The 27,179-nt window shown below is 47.6% G+C and overlaps 1 protein-coding gene across 8 annotated transcripts in view; it reads left to right on the top strand.

The window, feature by feature from the left end:
- The window catches only part of AKAP13 (A-kinase anchoring protein 13), a 240,291-nt gene that overhangs the window by 96,303 nt on the left and 116,809 nt on the right, over positions 1-27,179 (top strand). For all 8 annotated transcript variants that reach the window (XR_014504561.1, XM_083411731.1, XM_083411734.1 and 5 more), the window contains 3 exons: positions 6,072-6,255; positions 13,844-14,033; positions 17,598-20,451. Coding sequence is in view for 7 of the 8 variants with exons in the window: in XM_083411731.1 (XP_083267857.1) it covers positions 6,072-6,255; positions 13,844-14,033; positions 17,598-20,451 (3,228 nt within the window). In the remaining variant the exon portion in view is untranslated. The remainder of the gene's footprint in view (positions 1-6,071; positions 6,256-13,843; positions 14,034-17,597; positions 20,452-27,179) is intronic.

Below are 27,179 nucleotides of genomic sequence, written 5' to 3'. Positions count from 1 at the left end.
ACTCAATCTATGTTTGTTGTGGGGATAAAAGGAGAGGGAGGACGATGAGCACTACTTTGAGCTCTTTGGGGCTCTTACTAATGCAATGAGTAAGAAATAGTATAAGAAGGGTGCAGAAAAGTGTTTGAAGCCCCAAGAAGAGAAAAATAGCTACATGGGGAAATTGCACATAAAATTCGTGTGGGGGAGCCATGTTTGCTGTAGGTTAAGCTGATGGTATCTGGAAAGACTTGCCCGGTGACCAGATTTCAACTCGTTGAGAAAGTGAGCCTCAAAGGTTAGATTGGAACATGATCAGAAAGGCTGGAAATGAGCCACCGAAAGGATCTGCTCTGGTTCCTGAGAATTAGAAAGGATTTTGGAAGTTAATCCCGGAGTTAAATGCCACCAGAAAGCTGATTCTGTGCCTGTGGACTTCTTCATCCCTTGTGTTGTGAAAAAAGTGATTTTGCATGTAGAACGTTGCCACCTGCAGTTCAGAGCTGCTGATGGAGGCAGGACAGGGCCGGCCCTCCCATGAGACAAGGTGAGGCGACCACCTCGGGTGGCAGGACCCACCAGGGCAGCCGATGCGACCCCCAAGCAACACATTGCATGCAGATCTTCACCCCCCCCCCCCCATTCCTGATGTAGAGTTTCACTTTCTGCTTCTTCCCTGGCTTGGGGTGCGTGTGTTTGTGTGTACCATTTCGTGGCTTGCCTTGGGTGCCAAAATGTATTGAGCTGACCCTGAGGCAGGATATGGAAGGAGTAGCTTAGTGGTAGAGCATCTTCTTTGCACGCAAAAGGCCCTAGGTTTAGTCCCCAGCATCTCCAGCCAGGACAGGAACAGATTACCTGTCTTCAAATTGATATTGCCTCTGAACAAGATCAATTGCGTTCCTTTCTCTGAACGGTTCCAGGTGTGTTTGAAACCTGCTACCAAGCGCACAAGGTGTTGATTCCTTGTTCGGCTTTTATTGGGGTGAGGCTGCAGTGGCTTCCTGCCAAGTTTAATTCAAATATGCTTGGGGAGGCGTGCCAGGACCCAGGAACCTTTTTTGGCTTGTGAGCACAGGTTAAGGAGCCCAAGTGCTTTTGAGTCACACAGCAAATTCTGTTTGACTCAGAGCACTGAAACAAGGTCCTTATGTTCTGACGATGTGCATGCCAAAGTGTTTGCAAAATTTAGGAGCTGGTGAAATGTTCCGGGAGCCCCAGGTAGCAGGAGATATATTCTTCATGACCTCAGTGGCAACCTAGATCTTGTCCTTATCAACCAGGTGTCTGTAATGGTTGCTGGTGCCAATTGGGGCTGGTGGGGCAGAAGGCAGCGATCCCAACTGTATGTGAAGCTGCAGCAAATGACAGGCAATACCAACTGATTCTGGATTTGTCCCTACTGTCCTCCCTGCTGGGGCAATACTGAGGGGCAATACTGGAGTGGCTGTAAGCAAGGAGGCAGGCAGCTGGGGGCTGGCTGAGGTTTTCGGGGGGGGGGGGGCAGTACTGTGTTTGCCCGAATGGGACAGCCTCCAGGAGCCCAGGAGTTTGTGGCATCCGTGAGGGGTGTAGAGCCCAGTTCTCTGAGAATCTCTGTCTTTAATTGTAAACACACACACACACACACACACACACACACACATATACAGTGGTGCCTCGCAAGACGAAAAGAATCCGTTCCGCGAGTCTCCTCGTCTAGCGGTTTTTTCGTCTTGCGAAGCAAGCCCATTAGCGGATTAGCGCTATTAGCGGTTTAGCGGCTATTAGCAGCTATTAAAGTCTAAAGGGATTAGCGGATTAGCTGCTAAAAGGCTATTAGCAGCTTAGTGCCTTAGAAAAAGGGGGTGGGGAGCGGAAAAAAACCCCCAGGAATCGCAAGACATTTTCGTCTTGCAAAGCAAGCCCATTAGCGGATTAGCGCTATTAGTGGTTTAGCGGCTATTAGCGGCTTTAAAGGCTTAAAGGATTAGCGGATTAGCTGCTAAAAGGCTATTAGCAGCTTAGTGCCTTAGAAAAAGGGGGTGGGGAGCGGGGAAAAAATCGCAAGAATCGCAAGACATTTTCGTCTTGCGAAGCAAGCCCATAGAGAAATTTGTCCTGCGAAGCACCTCCAAAACGGAAAACCCTTTCGTCTAGTGGGTTTTCCGTCTTGCGAGGCATTCGTCTTGCGGGGCACCACTGTATATATGTCCAGTAGCACCTTAGAGACCAGATATCTGAAGAGGTGTGCATGCACACAAAAGCTTATACCAAGAACAAACTTAGTTGGTCTCTAAGGTGCTACTGGGCAATTTTATTTTTTATTTTTTGATGTTTCGACTGTGTCAGACCAACATGGCTACCTACCTGAATCTTTAATTGTAAAAACAAAGCAAGCTGCTTCTGGGCTTCATGGTTGTGAGGGTATGTTTAGATGTAGGACAATAAACCTTCTAATTATAAGCCTGCAAAAGTTACTAATCTCAAAAAAATAATAATAATTACTGGACTGCTGAGGGATTGCAGAGGGGGGACAACGAATTCCTGTCCTGCAGAAACTCTCTGTATTTCTACGCCTGGGCACAGATGAGGGGCAGAGCAGTCCAAACTTCTTGCTATATAATTCCTTCTTGCCTATAGGCATTATTTATTTCTTAAATTTGTATACTGCCCTTATACCTGTAGATCTCAGGGCAGTTCCAGGTACCAGAAATGGTTGGATTCCAACTCCCATCAGCTTCCATTGAGGGAAAGGTTGCAGAGCTTCAGCCTTGCATGCAGAAGGCCAGAAATGTAGCCTCCAGAGGCATTTCCTGGTAGGCCTGGAAATGATTCCCTCCTTCAACCCCCCCCCCCCCCGAGAGCCTCTACCATTTAGTGGAGACAGTAGTGAGCTAGATGGACTAATGATGCAACCAGGGCTTTTTTTTCTATCCAGAACTCACCTATGGCACCTCTCAGGTGGGCGCCATTGCCATTATAAGAGAACAAGGGAGGCGTTCATGGTGAGTTCTGGAACCTCTTTTTCTAGAAAAATAGCAATGGGTGTAACTCAGTGTAAGACAGCTTTGTATGCTGCTATGTTCCTATGATTAGCTATACTTGGTTTGGTGGTATAGAAAGTCCAAGACTTGGAAGGTGCCCCTCAGTCACCCCCTTTCCTGTGTCTACCAAAAAATGATGGAAAATAGTAAGAAGCAGATTTTTAAAATGGCATTTTGGTATATATTTTTTACAGGTCACAGAAGTGAGCACAAGCTTCATATTACAGTGATACCTTGGTTCTCAAACTTAATCTGTTCCGGGAGTCCGTTCGACTCCTGAAACCGTTTGAAACCCAAGGTACGGCTTCCGATTGGTTGCAGGAGCTTCCTGCACTCAAGTGGAAGCCGCGTCGGACATTCGGCTTCCAAAAAACATTCGCAAACTGGAACACTTACTTCTGGGTTTGCAGCGTTTGGGAGCTGATTTGTTTGGGAGCCAAGCCGTTCGAGAACCAAGGTATCATCATCATTGCCAAGTAAACACACGGTCCTGGCTTAATTCTGTACACTTGAGACCACAGTTAACTCATTGACAAACTAGAAAGAGTTGTGGTTTCTCACTGGAAACTTCTTGTGTGGGTCTCATAGCCAACCTGTTTTATATAAACTCATAAATCACTGCTATTATCGCTCAAGGTGCTCTTCCAGAGCTCTTTGCTTGATTGAATTGCTGCAGCTGTGCTCTATCGAGCTATGCGGTAGCAGAAGCAAACATCATTTATAATGCTACCATTATTAATAAAAAATGTCCTCAGGAGTTCTAAATGCAGAGATGATAAATGCTGTGCAATACATGCCACGTAGTACAGATGAGTTCTTTCAAGTTGGTTACAGACTGAGACAGACAAGATGATTTTATTTGTTTATCGAACGTATTAGTTCCCCCCACCTTTTAAACAAAATGTAACTCAAAGCAATTTACAACAAAAAACAATGCATACGTTAAAACCAGCTCGAAACTTAAATAGAATAAAATCTAAAATTCTATCTATCTATCAATCTATCTATCAAAATGGCAGGACTAAAACATCCTATCAGCTCAGACTTAATTTTATCAAACTATGAGGTGGTGTCTGTCAACCATGGGGAGAGAATATGGTAAGGAACATTCTGTTTCGGACCTTCCTAGGTGTCATCCAGAAGATATGTACACAAACTGATAGATTGTGTTGAACACAGAACAGAAGGAGGAGAGTGAAGCAGCCCTTATCCTATAAGTTCTGCCAAGACCAGATGCCTTTGGTCAGGGGTTGGCAGCCTGCAGCCCATGGACCACAAGTGGTCCACAGGGGCAGTTTAACCAGCCCCCGAGCCACCCCTGAACCGAGCCGCCCACTTGGGCGCGGCACAAGGACTCGCTTTCGCAGCGCCGAAAATCGCGTCTGCGTATGCCCAGATGCCGGAAATTGCGTGCGCGTGCTCCTGCCCACAGAGAGATCTCCCCGGGACTTGACTGGCCCAGGTGGTAAAACCTTGCCAACCCCTGCCTTTGGTCATCGCTCACCTGTTCACCTAGTGCTGGCTGTTCCATCTGGCTACCTAAATTGTTTCCATCCCAGCTACTCATTAGACGAACTGGACTGCTGCCCTCCTCATCCCTTTTTCCTTTTGTGCCATATCTTTAAGATAACCCCCCCCCCCCCCCTGATTTTTGCAGGCTTCTGTAGAAGCCTTTTTACCTAAAGCGTATGTTTGTGTGTCCTTAAATAATGTTCCTTTGTGCAGAGAACTGCCTCTGTAGTACTCTGCAAAGTGCAGTATAAAAAAAGTAATGATCAATACAAATGCAGGCAATCTTGTTTCCTTAAAAGCTGCACTGCAAAGTAGGTCTTTCTGCAAACAAACAAGAAGCCCCACTTTGTTTACATGTCTTGTATTTCCTTTGTGCGAGAGAATTTTGGACTGTTCTTTTCTGTCTCTGGAGTGTTTTCTGCCTGTTGTTCTTACTACGTCCTGGAAAAATCCAGTGTGTTTGAGTTGCATATTGCCTTTCAGCAATGCCAAAATCCTGATTTATTTGAAATGGGATATGAGAAGGAAAGAGACAGCCTGCTAATGAAGGCAGTAAGCCAATTTTTCTTTTAAGGTGGTGTAGAAATTCTCTTAGCTACCTACTTGATTTGGGAACAGGACAGTGCTTGGTGGCATTTAAGTGCAAATTGCATACTGAGTGAGAGGTTATATCTTGTTTCAGAGTAGGGTTGGATAACCTCAGCCCTGGGGGCCAAATTCAAGTCACCCAGCACACACCCTTCCCCCACCCACTGTGTCTGCATCATCATGGGGGCTGAGGAGGACGCAGTTTGCCACCCACTAACCTGCTGCCCAGGGCACATGCCACTGTTTCCCCCCACCTACCTCAGTTTAGACCCGGTTGGAATCCCAGCAGATCTTAAGGCAGGCAGATATTGTGGAAAGCGTTTATTGTGGCGCTGTGGGTTAAACCACAGAGCCTAGGACTTGCCGATCAGAAGGTCGGCGGTTTGAATCCCTGCGACGGGGTGAGCGCCCGTTGCTCAGTCCCTGCTCCTGCCAGCCTAGCAGTTCGAAAGCACGTCAAAGTGCAAGTAGATAAATAGGTACCACTCCAGCGGGAAGGTAAACGGCATTTCCGTGCGCTGCTCTGGTTCGTCAGAAGCAGCTTAGTCATGCTGGCCACGTGACCTGTACGCCGGCTCCCTCGGCCAATAAAGCGAGATGAGTGCCGCAACCCCAGAGCCGGTCACGACTGGACCTAATGGTCCCTTTACCTTTACCTTTACCTTAAGGCTTTTTAGACGAATGTCAGCACCTTGAATCAGGCCTGGATGATCAACAACTTCTGAGTTTGAGCCAATAAGCTCTCTGTTATATGTTTCCCAACTGATTTAATTATTAGCTCCTCTTGGCTCACAATGGCACTTTGGCTTTTAATACCAGCCGTTCGACTGTGTGTGTGTGTGTGTTATGTGAGAGAAAGAGAGTGCAAATGTTCACTCATTCCACCTCCTTATAGTAATGGAGATTTCTAGAGACGGAATTAAATCTAAACACCTTTTGTTTCCTTCTGGTTCTTCTTCCTCTCAGAGAATGTTCCCCGGGAGACATTGATGCATTTTGCTGTAAGGCTTGGACTGCTGCGACTTACGTGGTTCCTCTTGCAACAGCCAGGCGGAAGAGGAGCCCTCCGTGTCCCCAACCGTGAAGGAGCCACTCCCGTGAGCTTGGCCTTGGAGAAGGGCTATCAGAAGCTTCATCAAGTCTTGACAGAGTAAGGCTGACTTTCTGGTTGCCGTGGCGATTCTGCTTATTATACCCCGATGTCATACACGAGGGGTTTTTGAGTGGTCTCTCATCCAAGCACTGACCAGACCCATACCTGCTCAGCTTCACTGAGGTTGTTTCATTTTATTTCATAAAATGGATTGTTTTAAAAAACAACAACCTCAAAGCAGTTTCCTCCCCCCCCCCCCAAAGAAAACCCACAATGAAATTATCAACAGGAGGACAGTTAAAACAGATATGAGAAACATTAGAAAAATAAATAAAGTCAATGATAAGCTAAAAGCTAGATTAAAATGCACCCCAACATTCTGAGTACAGTGGTACCTCAGGTTACATACGCTTCAGGTTACATATGCTTCAGGTTACAGACTCCGTTAACCCAGAAATATTGCTTCAGGTTAAGAACTTTGCTTCAGGATGAGAACAGAAATTGTGCTCCGGTGGTGTGGCAGCAGCAGGAGGCCCCATTAGCTAAAGTGGTGCTTCAGGTTAAGAACAGTTTCAGGTTAAGTACAGACCTCCGGAACGAATTAAGTACTTAACCCGAGGTACCACTGTGCAGTGAAGATTCCTGCCTGATGTCAATAGGCAGGGTGTTACGAACCATTCCACACTAAAATACAGGTTTCTTACAAATGCGGAACGAGTAATCGGTGGCACTTGTAACAGTGCCAGTTCCACTGCATTGTGCATCCCTGGGATGCTTGTTTGGTTTTCTGTAGCTGGTCTCTTGCCTCACATGCACAGATTCCTTCCCTGAACAACCTTAGCCATGATAAAGTGTCACCACTGCATGATGTTAGTTGTGGTTGATGATAACCAGGGTTTAGCATTGTAAAACTGGTTTCAGTTTTAACAGGAGCCCTGGTTAGTGTGCTGATCAGTGCCAAGGTAGCCCGTATCCCTATCAATTATACAGTGTGGCGTAGTGGTTAGAGTGTAGGGCTAGTCCAGGCTTCCTTAACCTCGACCCTCCAGATGTTTTGAGACTACAATTCCCATCATCCCTGACCACTGGTCCTGCTAGCTAGGGATCATGGGAGGACCGAGGTTGAGGAAGCCTGGACTAGGACTTCGGAGACCTGGATTCAAGTCCCCACTCAGCTGTGAAGCTCACTTGGTGACCTTGGGTCCGTCAGTGCATCTCTCTACCTAACCTGCTTCATAAAAGGGGTTGGGGGCGGGCGGGCGGGAGAAGCATGTACACCATCTGGAGCTCCTCAGACGAAAGTTGGGATACAAACTTAATAACAAATTAATGAATGGAATTAAGGCTGTTGAGGGAGGAGAAGACTTTGCCTTCAGAAGCTCCCATAATCAATCTGTGGTATTTCCAGTTAGCAGGCGGTGGGAAAAACCCTGAAGAGTGGCTTCCAGTCATAATTATACAGTGGTGCCTCGCAAGACGAAAAGAATCCGTTCCGTGAGTCTCTTCGTCTAGCGGTTTTTTCGTCTTGCGAAGCAAGCCCATTAGCGGATTAGCGCTATTAGCGGTTTATTAGCGGCTATTAAAGGCTTAAGGGATTAGCGGATTAGCTGCTAAAAGGCTATTAGCAGCTTAGTGCCTTAGAAAAAGGGGGTGGGGAGCGAAAAAAAACCCCCAGGATTCGCAAGACATTTTCGTCTTGCGAAGCAAGCCCATAGAGAAATTTGTCCTGCGAAGCACCTCCAAAACGGAAAACCCTTTCGTCTAGCGGGTTTTCCGTCTTGCGAGGCATTCGTCTTGCGGGGCACCACTGTACTAGCAAATTGTCTAATTTGGCAGTTAGTTTTTCTTTTTCTTCTTTCTTTTTCTTTTCTTAGTTTATTGAATGTATTTATCACCTCCCACAACAGCTTCAAATGATCCACAATGTAACAGTAGAAAAAGGAAAAACAAAACAAAACCCCTTAATAATCTAATTGGAATAAAAAACACCCTATCACTGGTACTTCCAAAATACCCAGGAAGACCTAAATATTAGTGCCTGGTGCTGAAACTATGACCAAGGTGATGCCAGTCAACCCTCCCTGTGGAGAGCGTTGCGTAGATGGCAAGCTACGGAAAGGGTCTGTTCTCTGGTCACAAGAGCAATGGCCCATCCATTCCAGCTTCCTGTTCTCTTGTCTCCCTTGGAGGCTGCATGAAGAGAAACCCCTCAGATGGTGATCTCAGAGCCCGGCCAGTTTCACATGTGGAAAGGTGGTCCTGGTGGAGTACAGGGTCAGGTTTAAGGTGCTGGTTTTGACCTTTAAAGCCCTATGCGGCCTAGGACCCACGTACCTACGGGACCGCCTCTCTTGGTATGCCCCGCGGAGGACCTTAAGGTCCACAAATGACAACATTTTGGAGGTCCCAGGTTGCAAGGTGGTTAGATTGGTCTCAACTAGGGCCAGGGCCTTTTCAGTAATGGCCCCGACTTGGTGGAACGCTCTGTCACAAGAGACTAGGGCCCTTTGGAACTTGACATCTTTCCGCAGGGCCTGCAAGACAGAGCTGTTCTGCCTGGCCTTTGGTTTGGACTTAGTCTGACCCTTACGTTTCCCTCCCCTTATGGTCTTGATTTATCGGCTACTTTAAAATGAGGCTGCATTTTAGATTGCATTTTAACCTGTATTTTAAATTGGTTCTCTCTCTCTCTCTCCCCCCCCCCTTATGTTTTACTGTGATTTTATTGGTGTTAGCTGCCCTGAGCCTGGCTCTGGCTGGGGAGGGCGGGGTATAAATAAAATTTATTATTATTATTATTATTATTATTATTAAGAACCCTATGTTCTTATCACTGTTCTTGCCTCCGAGTCCCCTCTTTTTCCACTTGCACATCCATCTGCCAAGTACCACCTTCCTAAACAGCTTTAGAGCTCTTAATCTAAGTGCCTGTAATCTCTGTGCAGCTAATCATGGCCCTGGCAGCATCGAGGGAAGTACTAGGAGCCAGAATGAGTCACCCCCTCCGTCGACTGCCATGCATATTACATTCTAAAAGTTTGAAGGTCTATATTCAAATCCTAGAGCATCTTCCTCTAAACTTGGAGTCATTTGTTTTGGGGGACAGGTATTTCTTTTTAATTCTATTGTTTCAGCAAATACAGCAACTGAGCAGGTTGTGAAGCTGTAAATCTCCTCTTCAGCAAGGCGCAACACGGCTTTTTCATTTCAAAGCCAGAAGGTGGCTGTCAAGTTCAGTCTGACCCATTGAACCAAACAGGAAATCCTTGCCCATTCCAACAGTGGTGGTCTCTTAGCAGAATTGATCCCACTGTGCCTGCTTGGACTACTGCAATGCACTCTACGTGGGGCTACCTTTAAGGTGACCTGGAAACTACAACTAATCCAGAATGTGGCAGCTAGACTGGTGACTGGGAGTGGCCGCCGAGACCATATAACACTGGTCCTGAAAGACCTACATTGGCTCCCAGTATGTTTCTGAGCACAATTCAAAGTGATGTTGCTGAGCTTTAAAGCCCTCAACGGCCTCGGCCCGATATACCCTGAAGGAGCGTCTCCACCCCCATCATTTAGCCCGGACACTGAAGTCAAGCTCTGAGGGCCTTCTGGCAGTTCCCTCCCTGCGAGAAGTGAGGTTACAGGGAACCAGGCAGAGGGCCTTCTCAGTAGTGGCGCCTGTAATTCAATGGGGGGGGGGCACCTGCTTTTAATGCAGAAGTTGCCAGCTTCCCAGGACTAATTCCCAGTTTCTCCAGGCAGGGCTGCGAGAAGATCCCGGTCTGAAACCCTAGAGAGCCTCTGCCAGTCACTGCAGACAGTATTGAGCTAGGTAGACCAAAGGATCTGAGTCAGTATATAGAATCATAGAGCTGGAAGGGGGCAGCTCAGCCCAGCCTCCTTCCTCCTCTAGGCAGGGCGGGGAGAAGCCAGGAGGAGGGAGGGAGGCTGCGGTGTTTGTGAGTGTGTGTGTGGGGAAATGGAATGGTGCAGGGGGGAAAATGGTGCAGCCCGAATGAACAGAATCCCAATGCTGATCTGCAGACAGTCAGCGGGCCGGACCCTGAAGGCAATTGGGCCTGATCCGGCCCCTGGGCCTTAGTTTGCCGACCCCTGCTCTACTGACTGAGCTATCCACCTTATGTTCCTGGTCTAAGTTTGTACAGTGGTACCTTGGGTCAAGAACTTAATTCATTTTGGAGGTCCGTTCTTAACCTGAAACTGTTCTTAACCTGAGGTACCACTTTAGCTAATGGGGCCTCCTGCTGCCGCCACGCAATTTCTGTTCTCATCCTGAAGCAAAGTTCTTAACCTGAGGTACTATTTCTGGTTTAGCGGAGTCTGTAGTCTGAAGCGTCTGTAACCCGAGGTACCACTGTATTGTATACATTCAGCAGAGTCTGAAAGTTTTTCCTGAACTGGACCACTTCAGGCTGCAGGTGGGGTCCTGCTTGAATGTCCCCCCCCCCCCCAGGAAAAGAACCCCCTGCTTCCTGGCCTGTGGGAAAACGCTGACCTGAAGGGAATCGCTGGATAATGCCCCCCACCCCCACCCCTGTAGCAGAGGCATGAGCTTGAAAGACTTGGCCACTTCCTTCCTAAAAAAAAAATTGCAGCCTGCTAACATTTTAGTGGGAAGGTAAACGGCGTTTCCGTGTGCGGCTCTGGCTCACCAGAGCAGCGATGTCACGCTGGCCACGTGACCCGGAAGTGTCTTCGGACAGCGCTGGCCCTTGGCCTCTTTGAGTGAGATGGGCGCACAACCCTAGAGTCTGTCAAGACTGGCCCGTACGGGCAGGGGTACCTTTACCTTTACCTTTTGGAACGCGGGTGGCGCTGTGGGTTAAAGCCTCAGCGCCTAGGGCTTGCCGATCGAAAGGTCGGCGGTTCGAATCCCCGTGGCGGGGTGCGCTCCCGCTGTTCGGTCCCAGCGCCTGCCAACCTAGCAGTTCGAAAGCACCCCTGGGTGCAAGTAGATAAATAGGGACCGCTTACCAGTGGGAAGGTAAACGGCGTTTCCGTGTGCGGCTCTGGCTCACCAGAGCAGCGATGTCACGCTGGCCACGTGACCCGGAAGTGTCTTCGGACAGCGCTGGCCCTTGGCCTCTTTGAGTGAGATGGGCGCACAACCCTAGAGTCTGTCAAGACTGGCCCGTACGGGCAGGGGTACCTTTACCTTTACCTTTTTAACATTTTTTAGCAGTTCCATTTTGTACTCAGGCTTAGTTAATCTTCAATCCAGAGCATAAGAACCCAAGAATTACATCACCACCGCCACCATTAGAATTATGTACATATCAGTACATTGCGAATTCAAAAACCAAAATGAAAACAAGCCGATAGTTACAATTAAGAAGAATACATAAAATTATGAGTAAACTTTAAGCAACAATAATTAATATCATAACCCAAAATATCAATTGAATATTGAAAACAAAAAGAGAAAAGAAGAAAAAGGGGAGCAAAGCAATATATTAAGAACCTTAATTACATTGTTCCAAACCCCTGTGCTGAGTTGGCAAAGCTCTTTATTGGGCAGCTTGGTGGAGTATCCAGAAAGGGAGTTGTCTGTTCCCCTGAAGAATCCTGGGAGCTGTAGTTTACCCCTTTCAGAGCTCCGTTCCCTAGCACCCTTACCAAACTACAGCTCCCATGATCCTTTGGGGGGAAATAACAAGCTTTAAATGTGTGGTGTGCATGCATCCTTTGTGAGCCACCAGGTGGCCAAAGAGCACTTTGATTTCCAAGCTGATAAGGGCGTGAGAACCACAGCCAGAGGCAGGATTCTCCTAATGGGAGGCAATTACAGCAACTGGAATTTATAATACGTATGCCGCAGTAACCCCAGCGACTGCTGTTGTGTGCAGTTTTCTTTTTTGTTTGTTTGCATGGCATCCCATGTGAACATTTCAAAACAGGTTGGCTTACAAAGGTGTTGTCCTCTTGCAGGAGGGGAATGCTTCCTGCTGGCCTGTGAGAATAGCTCTGTGTATGCTTGGAGGGTGAGGGGAGGGGAGAGAAATCTGAAGAGCAGGGGTACAACCGTGTGCTTGGTGTCACACCACATCCACAACATGGATTTAAGCCACCGCATGGCTTCCCCCAGAGAATCCTGGGAAATGTGGTACGTTAAGGGTGGTAGGAATTGTATCTCTGTACAGAGCAAGCAACAGTTCCCCAGGATTTTTTGTACGGTGTTCATGTGACCCTGCTTACTTGGGTTGTGCCCTAGGAGTTTTGTTGTTTCTCTGGGTCCTTGCAGACAGTTGCTATTTGGGGGGTGGGATTCAGCTAAAAAGGTAAAGGGACCTCTGACCATTAGGTCCAGTTGTGGCCGACTCTGGGGTTGTGGTGTTCCTCTCGCTTTATTGGCCGAGGGAGCTGGCGTACAGCTTCTGGGTCATGTGGCCAGCATGACTAAGCCACTTCTGGCGAAACCAGAGCAGCACATGGAAACACCGTTTACCTTCCTGCCGGAGCGGTACCTATTTATCTACTTGCACTGGTATGCTTTTGAACTGCTAGGTTGGCAGGAGCAGGGACCGAGGAACGGGAGCTCACCCCGTCGTGGGGATTCGAACCGCCGACCTTCTGATCGGCAAGTCCTAGGCTCTGTGGTTTAACTCACAGCACTACCCGCGTCCCTCTGGGGTTCAGCTACACACCAGCAAATTAAGGTGGTGCCATTATAGCTGGTCTAAGAGCTCTTGTGCAACTAATCCACTACCTCAAAAGATCAGACTTGGGGGGGGGGGGGGCAGCGACGAAAAGGCAAGTTATGGGAAAATTCACTATGTAGGTGTGGAATAAACACATGCAGCATCATCTAACCTCTGCACAAGCAAATTGGAATAAATGCTTGTTAAACAGCCAATGCTGTCTCATCTCCCTGCAAACAAATTAGGATGAACGTTCAGTAAACAGGTCACTGGGAAGCACCCTCTGAGTCTTCTACCTGTTCTACCAAGGAAATAATTGCATAATATCTTGTAGAAGGACACCTGGCAACAAAGCCGGTTGTTGGAGCAGAGCTCAGTGCTCTTGTTAACTTCGTCCCCATTCATTTCTTTGTGTAAAAGTGTCGCGTGACTCATAATAAGTTAATTACATAAGTTGAATTGCAATCCGTTCAATTTTTTTTTAAAAGAAGGGAGGGGAGAGAGGGAGGAAGTTAATGTAACCTATGCAGGTGAGATCCTGCAACGACAGTGCCAGTTGCACAGACTGGCACATGGAGTAAAGTTATCCTGTGAGCAGCTGAAATGAGGATTATTTATTTGTTTTGTTTTACAATATCGTGTGGTTGTAATGAAACTTGAAAGCAGTTTACAAAAGGAATTGAACAGGTAGAAGATTCATCATCACACTCCAGCTCAATCAAAGACTGAGGATTTTGAACCTCAGTCACCCTGTTCAAATGCTCTATCCACCACACTTAGATTGTTTTTGTAGAGTAATCTATACTGTCTCTGGATAATACGCCTCCAAGAGAGCATTCCTGACGATTCCTGAGTGGGTTTGGAGAGATATGCTTTGATTGTACCATTAATAAGCTAGTTTGGGCTGCAGTATATAGCCCGTTGGCCAACTTTGTCATGCATTAACTCGAGTTTGTGGGTTTAACCTTTGGTGCTGTTTGTCATTTCAGAGAAGGAGCCAGCGAACCAGATTCCTGGAGCGCCTTGTCGCACACAGTGCATTCCGGGGAGTACTGTGTGAAGTACCACCGGGGGCTAAACATTTATACCCTGACGGTCGAAACGAAGGAAGGAGTGGGATCGAGCATGGAGAGCGACGTCGTCTGCCTCCAAACGCACATACAGAACCATCAGCACATGGTGAGGGCAAGAGGACTGTGTCAGTTTGGCACACTAAGCTTGGAGTTTATTTAAGGAGTTTAAAAAAAACCAACTTCCCAGCCATTCAGTGCAGAATTTCATGGGTGCTTAATTGCCTGATTAATTTTTTTTGCTCACGCACAATTTGGGTTGTTTGTCTCCCGTTTTTGGAAGGGAGGGAATGACGTGCAGGAGTGGAGAATGTCCACCCTGCAGGACAAATCTGGCCCAACGAGGGTCCCAGTTTGGCTCACAAGGCTCTTTCCCCTGAACCACGGCCACCTGACTCTCACACGACTGCAACCTGAGTGCTTTGCTTGGCTGGAATGTGTCCTTCCACTCTGATATTGCCTCGTGTGCGCCTGAATAGAGGAGAGAGTTGTGTGAGAGTTGTGTGTAGAAAGTAGCTCACTGTACAGAGGGACAAAAACTACATAAATCGCTGCACCCGCTTTTGCCTCTGGGCCCTCCCACCCCTGGCATGTGGCCCTCAGAAGGTTTCAAAGAAGGGAATGTGGCCCTGAGACTGAAAATGGCTCCTTAACCCCAGACGTAATTGCATCTTGCGTTATAGATCCTGCGTTAAGCAGGAGGAAATAGGGAACACTGTGTTTCTTTTGAGAAAGGTCCAGATTTCATCAGCTCCTGGAACCCCAATTAGTAAAATAGAGTCTAGGTTATTGAGAGGGGTGTGTGTATGTATTAAAATAGAACAACACTTTAACCTGTTGCTTCACACTCCCACTGGTTTTCAGCTAGCGGTAAAGTGCAGTCAGCAACACATCGTGTACCAGGATTTTTTAAAATGATAGCGCAAGCACTGGATACATCATGTCTGACAAATCGGAAAGGCTATGTTTAGATGGCCTTCCTCTGAGGCCTGGTTTGCTTCACATCTAATCTAATTTGGATTTGGACCAGGGCCTTTAATTATTTCATTTCAGTTCGTGCAGGGTCAGCTGAGAGGCTGTCGGCTTCCTCTGGAAAGGGACTGAGTCCCGTCCCCCCCCCCCCCCAATTCAGTCTGTGTGGAAGCAGAATGACTTCATTCAGAGGATGATGGACAACTCCCATTTCCCTCTTTGCTTCTCTCCAGGACACTTCTGTGTTCCAGAACAAGTGACACTTGTCCCTGTCTCCCCTCGTGGTGCTGGCTGGGAACCAGCTGAAAATTCTCCCTCTGCTCTTGCAGCAGCATCAGTAGTCACAGGAGATTCAGCTGAGGCTTCATTTGAGTGTGTCCACTTGTGCTGATAATTTTCAGAGAGGGAGGGGAGAGAAATCTATTCTTTTCTGAAGTGTGGGTGATACTTGGGACAAAGAGCGAGAGTAGAGGTGCATTCACTTCTACGAATCAGCTGTGTGTGCGTTGCTCTCACACACCATGCAAGCGCAGAATCTGAATGCTGGATTCAGCATCCCGAGAGAGCCCCCGCTTTGGATTTTGAAAAGTTAAGTTTGTAGGCTTGGAAATGTGTGTGAGCATTGCAGCTATCAAGGCTAGCTCTGTACTGCATCTCAGCTGCTGGGAATCACAAGTGCTGTTGTGCTCAGGTCTTGCTTATGGGCTTCCCACAGGCATCTGGTTGGCCATTGTGGACTAGATGGGCCTTCGATCTAATCCAGCAAGCCTCTTCTGTTCATGGTGAAATCGTAGAAGCAGAGAGAGGCACAGCTAGGTGTGTTCAGTACGATTTCCAGAGGATAGCAGTTCTCTGCCCGACATAATCATTCCTTGCGTCTCCACATAACAAAAGCCTTGCAAGGTTTGAGCTAGAGTCCAGCATTCTGTTTTCAACAGCAGATACTTAGGGTCATTGCAAAACTTGCAAGCAGTTTTGTCCTCCAGAGCAGCTGGAATTTACTGGTAGACTGCCTCTGTCGAGGTTTCACATAGCTGTAACGGTTAATAAATACTTCTCTATTAACTTGCATAATTTAACATTTAAAGCCAGCTAAATAAGTGTGTCTCTCCATGACTTGTGGCAGCAAATTATGTTACATTAAACACTCAGTTTCAGAAGCTCTTTCCTTTGGCCTGTCTTAAACGGTACTGCTAATGACTTTGACCCCCCCCAAGCCCACCCTCTACCTGGTCCCCTGAATTCTAATTCTCTTTTCAACACCATTCATCATTCTATAAAAGTCCCTTCTCAGTTGTCTTTCTTCCCACAAACTAAAAAGCTTCAGTGCCTTTCCTTATGGGGAGGGTGTCCTGAGTCCTTGTCATTTTGGATGCCGTCCGCTAGCTAAGGTGTGTCAAATTGTTCAGAATTACTTTTAATTGCTCAGTTTGCATGGTGTTAATATAATTCAGGGAGACCAGCTTTTCACGAAAGAGAGATTGAGTTACTTTATGCAGAGTTCTGTGTGTGCGTGTTTAAAGCAAAGGGTAAGATAAAAGCATAAGAGCCCCCCTGCTGGATCAGACTGAAGGCATATCTGGCCCAGCATCCTGCTTTCACAGTGGCCAGTCAGGTGCCCATGGAAAGTCTGCAACTTCTTCATGCAGGGCATAATTGCATTTTCTATTTATTGGGGGCTGGGGAAGGAAATAATAAAGAAGAGAGTAATCTAGCCTACAGCCTGAAATGATAAAAGCAGCTAGGGAGGTCAGTCTGGGCAAAAGTGCGTCATAAACCAAAAGCAGCTAAGCTCTGGGTATTTGCAGAGGAAAGGCTGGGGGCAGGAAACCAGTGGCCCTCCCAATATTGTTGGACTACCACTCCCTTAATCCCTCCTCACTTGCCATGCTGACTGGGGCTGATAGGAGCTGGAAGGGCCACAGGGTCTCCTGTGAAAAGTAGTTGTCAGCTGGCAGCTTTGAGCCCAGTCCTGCTCCATTTGAGGTGGTCTTCCATGGCCACTTTAAGAACATAATAAAAGGCCTGTTGGAATCAGGCCAATGGCCCATCTTAGTCCAGCATCCTGTTGCCACAATGGCCAACCGGGTGACTGTGGGAAGCTCACAAACAGGACTTTAGTGCAACAGCCCTCTCCTCATTTGTGATCCTCAGCAACTGGTACTCAGGAGCATATTGTCTCCGACAACAGCCTTTAGAGGCAAATTGTTAATGAAGGCTGGGGCAATGGACCTTGCTGTGTGTGTCTGTGTCTGCACACAGATTTTTCCCTTGTGGAAGGGAGGCGAGGGCCACATCCCAAAGGGGCTCTCCAACAAAACCTAGTTGAAAAACAGGATGGTAAAAGGCTGCAAGAATCTTAACAGAAGACACATTTGCTTTGCAAGCATAAAGTCCCAAGTTTAATCCCTGGCGTCTTCAGGTCAGGCTGGGAGAGGCTGCTGCCTCAAACAATGGGGAGCCAATCAGTGAAGACAATACTGAGTTAGATGGACCAATGGTCTATCTTTCTATGTTCCTATGAGTGCCACCCTGGGACTGATGTCTTCCTATTGTTAATTGTTGTGTGTGTGGTTTCTTTTATGAACAATTACTTAGAGCGGTTGCAGAAAACTATTAAAGTTACTCAGAAACAGAGCATGTGTGCTTCCAGAGTATGGTAGGATAAAATGAATGTTAAATCTCTCTCCTCTTCTTCCAGAATACCAGTGAACACCCACACCCTGAGCAGGAAACCAGTTGCGAGGACTGTAATTTGGGCCAGGGAGCTGAGGGCCACACAGCTGTTCCGAGCTGCCATCCTGGTGAAATGACGTCAGAAGGAAACCAAGGAGATGCTTCTGTCCCGCTGGCTCTTGCTGCAATGCAGGTTTTGGCCCTTGCCTGCCCTGAGGAAGATAGACAGCTGAAGGTGCCCTTAGACACACCAAAAGATTCGTTGAGGCTGGAGGAAGTGGCTAACCCAGAGTCTTCCTGTGAGAGTCAAAATACAGTTACCAGGCTGCACAAAGAGGAAGAGGCGGAGTCAGCCCTTGCTGTAGAGGCCGGGGCAACACTGGAGGCAAATGACGGCAGGCTGAGCGCGCTTGCTGGACTTCACAGTGCTGTCGGCCTCCCGCCCTGTGGAAATACAAGGCAGGAAGTTGGGATGACAACCCCCAGCATTGCTTTGGAGGAAGGACACCTGTGTGGAAGGGGTACCTCTGACCAGGAAGTGCAGGCAGCTGAAGTGAAAGAAGCTGGAAGTGTCCCTTTGAAGCCTCCAACTTCCTGCAAGGACCAGGATGCAAGCATGGGGCAGAGCGAATGCAGGAGCTGTACGGGGACTGCGGATGCTGCAACCCAGCAGCGTGTGGCGAATGGGGAGAGGGATTGTGAGCCTGCTGGAGCCACGGAAACGTTGCTTCCAGACGGTGCAGTGCTGAGAGAGCCTGCTGCAAACTTCCCAGGAGACAGCGCTGCTTCTGCTGCCCGCAAAGGTGAGGGGGGTGAAGCGGTGGATCTACAGAGTGATGCACCTACAGATAGTGGCGCAGGTGTTAGTCTTTTTGAGACCGGAAGTAGCAAAATGGCAGGATCAGAGACTCCCAGCGACAGTGGGAAGGAGGATTTTACAAAGTGTCCGGAGGGCTGTGAGCTTCCTGGTGAGGAGGCGCAGAGCACAGCCCCGAGCCCTGTAACAGAAGCGGCGGCGGCAGCAGTGAACGTGACAGGGATTTCAGAGTCTTCTCCAAAGCGTGACCCTGGGGTGGAAGTGCATGAGTGTGGGCAGAAACCGGAAGGTGGAAACCTGCCTACTGACACTCATTCTGATGCCAATGTGGAAAATGATGAGTTGGGTCGAACGTTTGTGGTGGAGCCCAAAGCCCCTGGCGTCACTGATAAGAGAACAGAGCCTGTGGCTGAGGTGGGGGATAAGCAAAAAGACCTTGAGCCGATGCAATCGGGAACCGAAACTGCTAGCTGTGGCTGTGGAGGAAGTGCTGCCTCTACCAGCCTCAGCCAGGGGGCATCTGATACTTGCGATGCTCAGAAAGGAGCTGTCAATGTTGAGGAACAAGTTAGCGCCCCTGTATTGTGTGCGGATTCTGCTGATGCCTCTGAACTGCAGGCAGACTCGCTCAGCCCTCCAGTGTCGTCCTCTGCCCAAGAGGAGCCTCTTCCCCTTCCCAAACAGGCAGAGGTGGAGGAAAGCAGCCGAGAGCTGGACCGGTTTAGCAAAAGCGCTCAGGAATTCATTGCTCTGGCTTCTTCCTTGCTTGTTGAAGAAGCGATCCAGCAGGCCCAGCTGATCGTCGCTCAGGAGAGCAAGGCCAGAGCGGCCCCTGTTGGCCAGGAGGCATCTCTGCACCACCAGGACCTTGCCCTACCTTTGTGTGGCAAGGGCACCGAGTGTGCACAGGATAATGTAATGGGCACACCCTCTGCTATTCATAATAGAGAATCCAAACAAATCCAGGAAGTAGGAGCAGCAGCAGCAGCAGAGACTGCAAGAGAGCCGACGGCAGCTGCCGCAGAGGGAAGCCCTGTTTGCAGCGAGGAAACGGCAGAGACTCTCTCTCTGGTGGATCACCGGAGAGAAAACCAAGAGGGCTTTTCCGCACAGCTGCCTGGAAGCGGACAGGAGCTGCCTGGCAAAGAGGAGGCTTTGTCGGAGGGCCCGGCACCAGCAGCTGTTGTGCAATCCCCTCCTCCTTGTCGTCAGGGCAAGGAGCTGGGAGGCAACGAAAGTAATGCCAAACCAGGGTTGAAGGGAGAAGCCTCCAGCTCAGGCACCGATGAGAATGCGAAGGCGTGTATCTCTGGGGATGCCCTGCCAGGCCCTGGACCGCCAGGGGATGGCTCTCTGTGTCCCTGCAAAGCCTCCTTCCCCGATGCTACGCTGAACCAAGAACTTGAGCCCAGCTGCCCAGATCCGTGTGCAGCCCCTCCACCTGGTGGGTTCTCTGATTTAATGGAAGCCCCCTTGGTCACTAGCGATCTACCTGTTGCAGCCATTCTTCCACCGGAAGGAGGGGAGGAGGTGGAGAACGTGCCTTCCAGAGTATTGCTTCAGCCGATTGCCGAAGAGCCCCCGTGCGATGGGGACCCTGGCTCTGAAATGTTCTTTTTGGCCAGCGAGGGGGAAGCTAGGCCTGGAGTTGAAGAAGCCCAGATGGAGGGCCTAGCTCAGCCCAGCAATGGCACAGGGGAGGAAAGCCAAGCTGAACAGGATTCCCAGCTTTTGCAACCCTCTTTTGTGGCTGCCGAGCCGCTGGGAAAAGGGGAGGCAGCAGGTTCTGTTCAAGAAGCTGACGGTCCCTTGGTGGATAATGTTGGCAAGACAGTTACAAGCGCCGATCAGGCGACAGCTGTGGCAGAAGCATGTGGTCCCTTGGTGTCTCTGGCTGGAAGCTCTGTGGAAATCGCCCCCTTAGCAGAGTCCAGATCTGAGGCACAGCATGTGGCGGATGCTGGATCTATCCCTAATGGAGAAGCGGATTTAAGTTTGCAGCCTGGCGGACTGACGGAGGGAGCTGCAAGCCCAGCACTTCCAAGCTGTTCACCTGTTGCAGGTAAGCGAAGTTAGACTGATTCTACGTTAGAGCCGTGGGATTTGTGTTTTTCCTAGGCAAGCAAAGGGAATGTGTTCTTTGGTTCATGGGAACTTGTTGTGTGTGAAAGAGGAGATGAGGTTATCACTTCCTTTCTTCTTCCCCATCTTCCTTCCATTATTTTGTTTTCATGGATCCTTTCAGCAATTTCCCAGAATCCGCATTTCCACAATCCATAGAGAATCTTATGTCTCCCTGGCTGTTCTCTCCTGTCCCTCCCTGCTGCTTGTTCTCTTTCCTGTAGTTGAAATTCAGATTGTAAACCCCTTGAGGCAGAGACCTCACCCTGTCCTCACTTTTTTGCTTCTTTTAATTGCCATAAATGTGCACCTGTTCTGCTATATAAATAAGCCAAGGATAACAAACACTAAATGTTTTATTGTATTAAGAGAGGCTATGTATGGTTAAATAGTTAGCGGCTGGGGCTTTATACCTTATGTTTTTTCTTCTAAAACAAGAGCCCAAGCTGATCCAAACTTCGCTTGTGCTAGCTTTCTCTGCTAACTTGGAATTGGAGAACCCAGAAAGGCTATGTGTGAAGCTTCTCCCTCATGTCAGCTGTTGAAGTTCTAAAAGTGTCCTGCCAGTCTGAGCTGCCAGTTTCTAAATGTGGTACTTTTAGGTCACACACACACAGCACAGTGAGAGAAAGAGTCTTACTCCCTTCCCTGCCCCCGCCCGGATCCCCTTTTTGCATTTCTGAAACCCTGACCGAACACAATTATGCCCTTCCCAGCACATTTAAGAGCTGGATCTGGGATTCAAGCCTTTATTTCCGACTTGACAAAACAAAGGGTTGATGGATTTTGGCTGATGAGCAAACTTTGACAGGAGAGGACTTGACGGCATCAGGACAAACCGGTCGGGTGCCTTTATTAAAGCGTTTTGCCTCTTCTGCAACAAGAGTTCATTGAACACTGTTTAGTTTCTTTTTTAAAAATGAAAACAGAAAAGGTTTAAAAAGTGAGAGAGGGACTTTTTCCATTCTGAGCTGAAATCCTAGAGGCAGAATCTTTAGCAACGCTTAATGATAGTTTTAATGCAGGCTTTTGGGGCCCCACCTGCTCAGACAGCTGTTAAAATGTAAACAGCTGATTCCTCCCCTCCCTCCCCCCTCCCTTTTTTGTGTGCGTATGTGTATGGTGTCTGGTGCTATTATGCTGTTTTGCCCTGAGGAATCACAGGTGTGGCAAGCAGCCCCATCCCATCTCAAGCAAAGGTTGATCTGCAACAAATTAGTGCCAGCAGACTTAATACGAGGTAGAACTGCAAATCGAAGTGCTGGTGTTTTTGCATGTGCATGAAATAACAGCTGAAACCTCCCCTCTTTCAAAAATAATAATAATCTGGTTGGCAAAGAGAGTAAAAGATTTGAGTACTTTCTGGCTGCTGACATGTCTTAGGGCCATGTGTACAGGTGGTGAAGAAAAAAAGAACTAGATGTGAAAGTGGAAAATCTAGCTACCACCTCTGCTTGGCGTGATTCAGCATTTAACAAGCTCCCATTTCATTTTAATTTTGCGCTGTATTTTTAGTTTGATGTTTCAATAGCATGGGAGTGGTTGCAAGGGAGACACTGGGGTGCTGGCTTCGTGAGAGCTCCTCCTCCTCCTTCCGGACGTCAGCGGCTGCTTCCTAAAATTTCTTTCTCCACCTTTCCTTCTCGGAAACTTTTGATGGGTGCAGGGAATAATAGGAAAAGGTGAAGGGTGGAAGCCACGCCGCCGCATTTGCAACTTCAGCTAAAAAGAAAAGTGCCATGCCCAGTGATGGCTTCTAGATATAATTAAGGGCAGCTCACCAGGTGGGCTGGCAAGTGGGTAATAATAGTGTTGCTGCGGGTCTCGAAAGGTCTGGAGGACTCAGGAAAGCGAGGGGGTTTATCTGCCTGTGGTGGGCTTCGCAGGAAGCTTAAACAGAGAGAAAGGTATCAGTGCATCCAAAACAGCTTTGTTGGGGAGTGTTGTTGGCCAGAGAGTGTAGGAAGGTGCAAGCCAGCGGCTGAGAATGGAAGCCTATAATTAGAAGTACTTCCTGCTCTGCACCTGCTGTAAACTTGATGCTGGGACTGGAAGGGGTGGGTGGGGAGAGATGCTGTTTTTGCCCAGGCACCGTTTGTTAAGTGCAGTTTGGCGTTGGCTCTTGGGCAGCTGAAGAGAACAAACAGAAACAGGATTAAGCTGTAGTTTTGCCTACCATGCCAGAGCACGGCAGAGGCAAGCATTCCTCTCCTGTCAACACCAGCAGCCGCCATTTTCTCAGCCAGAAGGTAGGAGGGTGTTCACCGATAACAGAGCTGGGTCTGCTAAGTAGCTGTTGCTGTGGTTTTTTGCTTTGCTTTTTGGTAGTGCAACATTCCCTCAACCTGATGCCCTTCAGATGTTTCGGACCACAACCCTCCAAAGCAGATGGAGGGCACCAGCTCAGGGCAAGGCTGTTGCAGAGTGTCTCTGAAAAGCCTTGGACCTATTTGCTTATGCAAAGCAGGCACGGTTTCCAGGCAGTCGGGCAAGGGGGAAATTGACAACGCAGAGGGTGGTTGTTTGTTTAGGCATCTTTGGCCAAATGGCTCGTTCAGGGATGACTGGCAGAATCTGCAGAGTCGTTTTCAAAGTTGAGAGCTGCCTCGTTTACCTTGATTTGTCTAACAGCTCATAATGGGATAATGGGGCAAGGGTTTTGAGATGAAGTCTGCCCCTGAGTACTCAAGAGAGTGCCCTTTTTAATGGCCACAAAACACAGGGCCTTATTTTGTGGTGGCCTCCCAGTTATGGAATGCTTGCACTCATATTGCTGTCTCTGGCACCAGCTTAGCATGTATGTTTCCCCCTGAATTTTAAAGATCTGTAGTATCGTTGGTGGTTTTAATGTATGTATTTGGTGATTGATTTTAGTTCTGTGCTGAATCTAGTAGTTTATAGTGCTGTTTTGGGTGTGGGATTTTATGCTGGCTTGCCTCTCTTAAGATTACTTACTGTGGTTTTCTTGGCGTATGATTTTATGGCTTTTATTTTACACTCTCTTATTTGTTTGATGCCTAGATAATTTATTTTACGGGGCAATCCATACATATATAATAAGTAACAAAGGTATGCCACCTTGTTTATGGCACAGCTGAGTGTAGCATGTAGTTTAATCACTGTAGGGTGACCCATCTTAATTAATAGACCCAGGTTAGGCCCCACCTGCTCTATATATTTACAGCTGTGTCGTACTGATTTAAACAGCAAGGCCTTCCCCCAAAGAATTCTGGGAGCTGTAGTTTGTCAAGGGAAAGATAGCATCCATAGCCTTCATTTTACCACTTCCGCCTTGCGTGTCTCCTCTGCCTCCTATTCCCCTGGCAGTCCCTCCTTGCTGATCTCTGGAGTACCTGCTGGTTTCTCCCTCCTGGCTTGTTGTTGCTTTTCTGAGAAGGAAGAGAAGGTGAGGTTACAGCACTTTTCTCCTGCTGCTTTATTGGCTGCAGAGGCAAAAGGTGCTCTCCTTCCCTTTTCTGCCAAGTCCAGCTGCGTAATAATAATAATAATAATAATAATAATAATAATAATAATAATTGCCTTGCTAGATCAGACTAAAAGGCCACCTAGTTGACTTTGCTCCTTCCACGGCTGGAGGCACAAATGCTTCTGAGCATCAGTTGCTGGAAACCTGAGGAGGGGGGAGTGCTCTTGTCTTGTGCTAGGCTCTGGCTTTGCAGATTTCTCACAGGCATTTGGTCGTCCATTGTGAAAGCAGAATGCTGCGCTAGATGGACCCCCGGCCTGATCCAGCAGGCTCTTCTCCTGTTCTTCTGTTCTTGTCCTGTTTCTAACCATGAATGATGGTGATGTTGCTGCTACTGATGCTGCCCAGCCTTTAAGAGACCCCAGGTAGCTAACGACAAAATAGTACAATGTTAAAAATGAAATGTAAGCACAATGCGAATTGCAACAGGCTAAATTATTATACGAGTACAAATTTGTATTTGTATATTAATATACCGGTAGTTGGATTAGGTCAGTGGTGTCCAAACATTTTTCAAAGAGGGCCAGATTTGATAAAGTGAAGGGCTGTGAGGGCCGACCAAAGGATTTAGGATTGAAGTTGAGCTTCTTTAAGGATTTTACCCCGAAGTGGTTGAGGTTTTTTTAGGATTTAGGTTTTTTTAAGATTTTACCCCAGGACATAAACTGCCACAGGGGTCGGATTAAACCGGCAGGCTGGATTAGGCCCCCAAAATGGATTTTGGACATGCCTGGATTAGATGATCCTTCCAACTCTGTAGTTCTATAAATTAAACATATACAAAGAGTTAGTAGAGGTGCATCTATGCAGGCATGGAAAGTAACTTCCCAGGGTGCTAGATGTTTATGTTATGTAATTTGAATCTAGCATTAATTTTTTTGACATTGAATCATGCAAATATAAGTTCTTATGTGTTTGTAAGCCACTTTGGGTCACTTTTGTGAGGAAAGTGACTAACAGCGCTTTTAAATAGCGATGTGCTGTTTTTACTATCTGTATTTTAATAGATCATTTTAAATAGTTTTAATTGTTTAATATTGTTTAACCACTTTTTAATTGTTATCTTTTATTTCCCCCGCTTTCTATGTTTTATCTGTGTGGTTTTAATCTGTGTAAATCTCCTCGAGTCCTTGAGTGGTAATCTGTGTGTTTTACAATGGCTGCATTCATGGGCAGTTTATTCCATTTTCACGATGTTTCTCTGACTATTAATTTCCACATTATATATGAGCTTCCACACAACGTAAAAGTCTCTTCCAGAACTGAAGTGAAGAATCATGGAACTGTAGTGGAATATAACACATCTTTACTATTCTTTTCCTGGAAGCAAATAACATGGAAATGAGCACTGATTTTGAACTATCTTCCACTGTAGTTCCAGAAGTAGCTTATACGTCATGTGAAAGCTCAAATGCAGTGCAGAGCATTAACAGTTAAGGAAGAGTTGTGAAAACTGAATAAACTGCCATGAGAATGCAGCCCGTGCTCCAAAGGCTTGTTGGAACAAAGAGGTTGCCATCTGACTGCATGCAATGTAGGGGGCAGTCAAATCGCAGTGGGGAGGGAATTCCATAGCTGGGGTGCCACCACTTGTGGAAGGAAAGGCCTCCAACCCCCTTTGAAAGCCATTTCAGCTGGTGGGCCTCAGCACATCTTGCAGCTGGGGATTACATAAATTGATTATGTATCAGGTGAATAGCTAGTTCCTTCTGTCAGTCAAGCACTTCCTGCTGGGTGATTCTTTATGGGTAACCCCATGCCTCTCTCCCACCCTGTATTATATTGGGGTGGGGTTGTGGGGAGGAACAGACTGATTATAATAAATTCTCTCTCATGAGTGCCCCATCCTTTCTCCCTCCTCCAAACTAAAGAGACCCATGTACCTTTGACTTTCCTCCCGTGGCATGGGTAGTGTGAGCCTGGCACCTTCCAGATGTTTGCTATACCACAGCGCCAATCATTCCTGACTATTGGCCATGGCGACTGAGGGCTGTTGGGAGCTGGAGTGCAACAACATCTGTAGCGGCCAGAGGTTGCCCTTGAGCCCCTGATCCCTTTCTCTAACCTTTTCTAACTCTCATTGGAGAGATGAAGTGGTGGGTTATCTTTCCCCTTTTCTATCTCCAAGGTTCTGTTGCAAAATTTGCTGAAAGGTCCAAATCACCTCGACTTTATATATACAGTGGTACTTTGGTTTAAGAACAGCTTAGTTTGTGAACAACTTGGATGAAGAACGCTGCAAACCCGGACGTAGGTGTTTTGGTTTGTGAACTTTGCCTTGGAAGCAGAACATGTTCCGCTTCCTGTTGAGTGTGTTCCATTTGTAAATTGAGTCCCCCGCTGCTATGGGAAAGCACGCCTTGGTTTAAGAATGCTTTGGTTTAAGAACGGACTTCTGGAACGGATTAAGTTCATAAACCATGGTACCTCTCTCTCTCTCTCTCTCTCTCTCTCTCTCTCTCTCTCTCTGTGTGTGTGTGTGTGTGTGGAAATTTTGTTGGCCAAGGATGCCTGGAATGCTTGTTCTGAGCTGGAGCTGAACTTGTTCTTGCTTGCCAAGTCATAAGTTGCACTTCTTTTGAGTCTGTGGAGAAGTAACCGCTACGCTACAAAAACAAACATGAAATCCTCTTCTGGCAGCTCCTTTTGTTGTGTGAGAGGAGAGGGGCTTCGCAACCAAACAACAACAATGCAACATTATTTCTCTGGATCTTTCTACAACTGTTGCCAAGTTGTCAAAACGTTGAGCTGTGTTACCAGAAGTGCCTCCCTCACAAATTATGCTGGCCTTGGGGGGATGCTGCTGCCTGATAAAACTCCTAGTCGTAGTGGTAGGGTACCTTTATGCAGGCTTGTAAGATGACTCCCCAGATTGCTAGAATGTTGAATTCCCAGATTGCTGAATCCAGCATTAAAATTTTGACATTGCTAGATGTCAGACCAAATTTTGATTTCTTTCCTCGCATTCGATCTCTTCAATCTGTCACTGTTTAGGCAACCTGAAGGAACAGTTTCTGTATGTGTGTTCCTTCTTGAATGTCTGTTAAAGCAGGGGTGAGGCACTTTGGGCCCCGGGGTGCCAAATGTGGCCCTCCAGCCCTGTCTGGCTTGTCCTTGGAACTCTCCCCAGGTCACAGCCCTCGCTGGTCCTGCATCAAATCCTAAGTGTTTCTGCCTGGCTG

The sequence above is a fragment of the Podarcis tiliguerta genome, assembly GCF_965153285.1.
Source record: "Podarcis tiliguerta genome assembly, chromosome: 14".
Taxonomy (NCBI): Eukaryota; Metazoa; Chordata; class Lepidosauria; order Squamata; family Lacertidae; genus Podarcis; species Podarcis tiliguerta.
The sequence above is the reverse complement of the archived record's forward strand: the minus strand, read 5'-3'. Positions and strand labels throughout refer to the sequence as shown.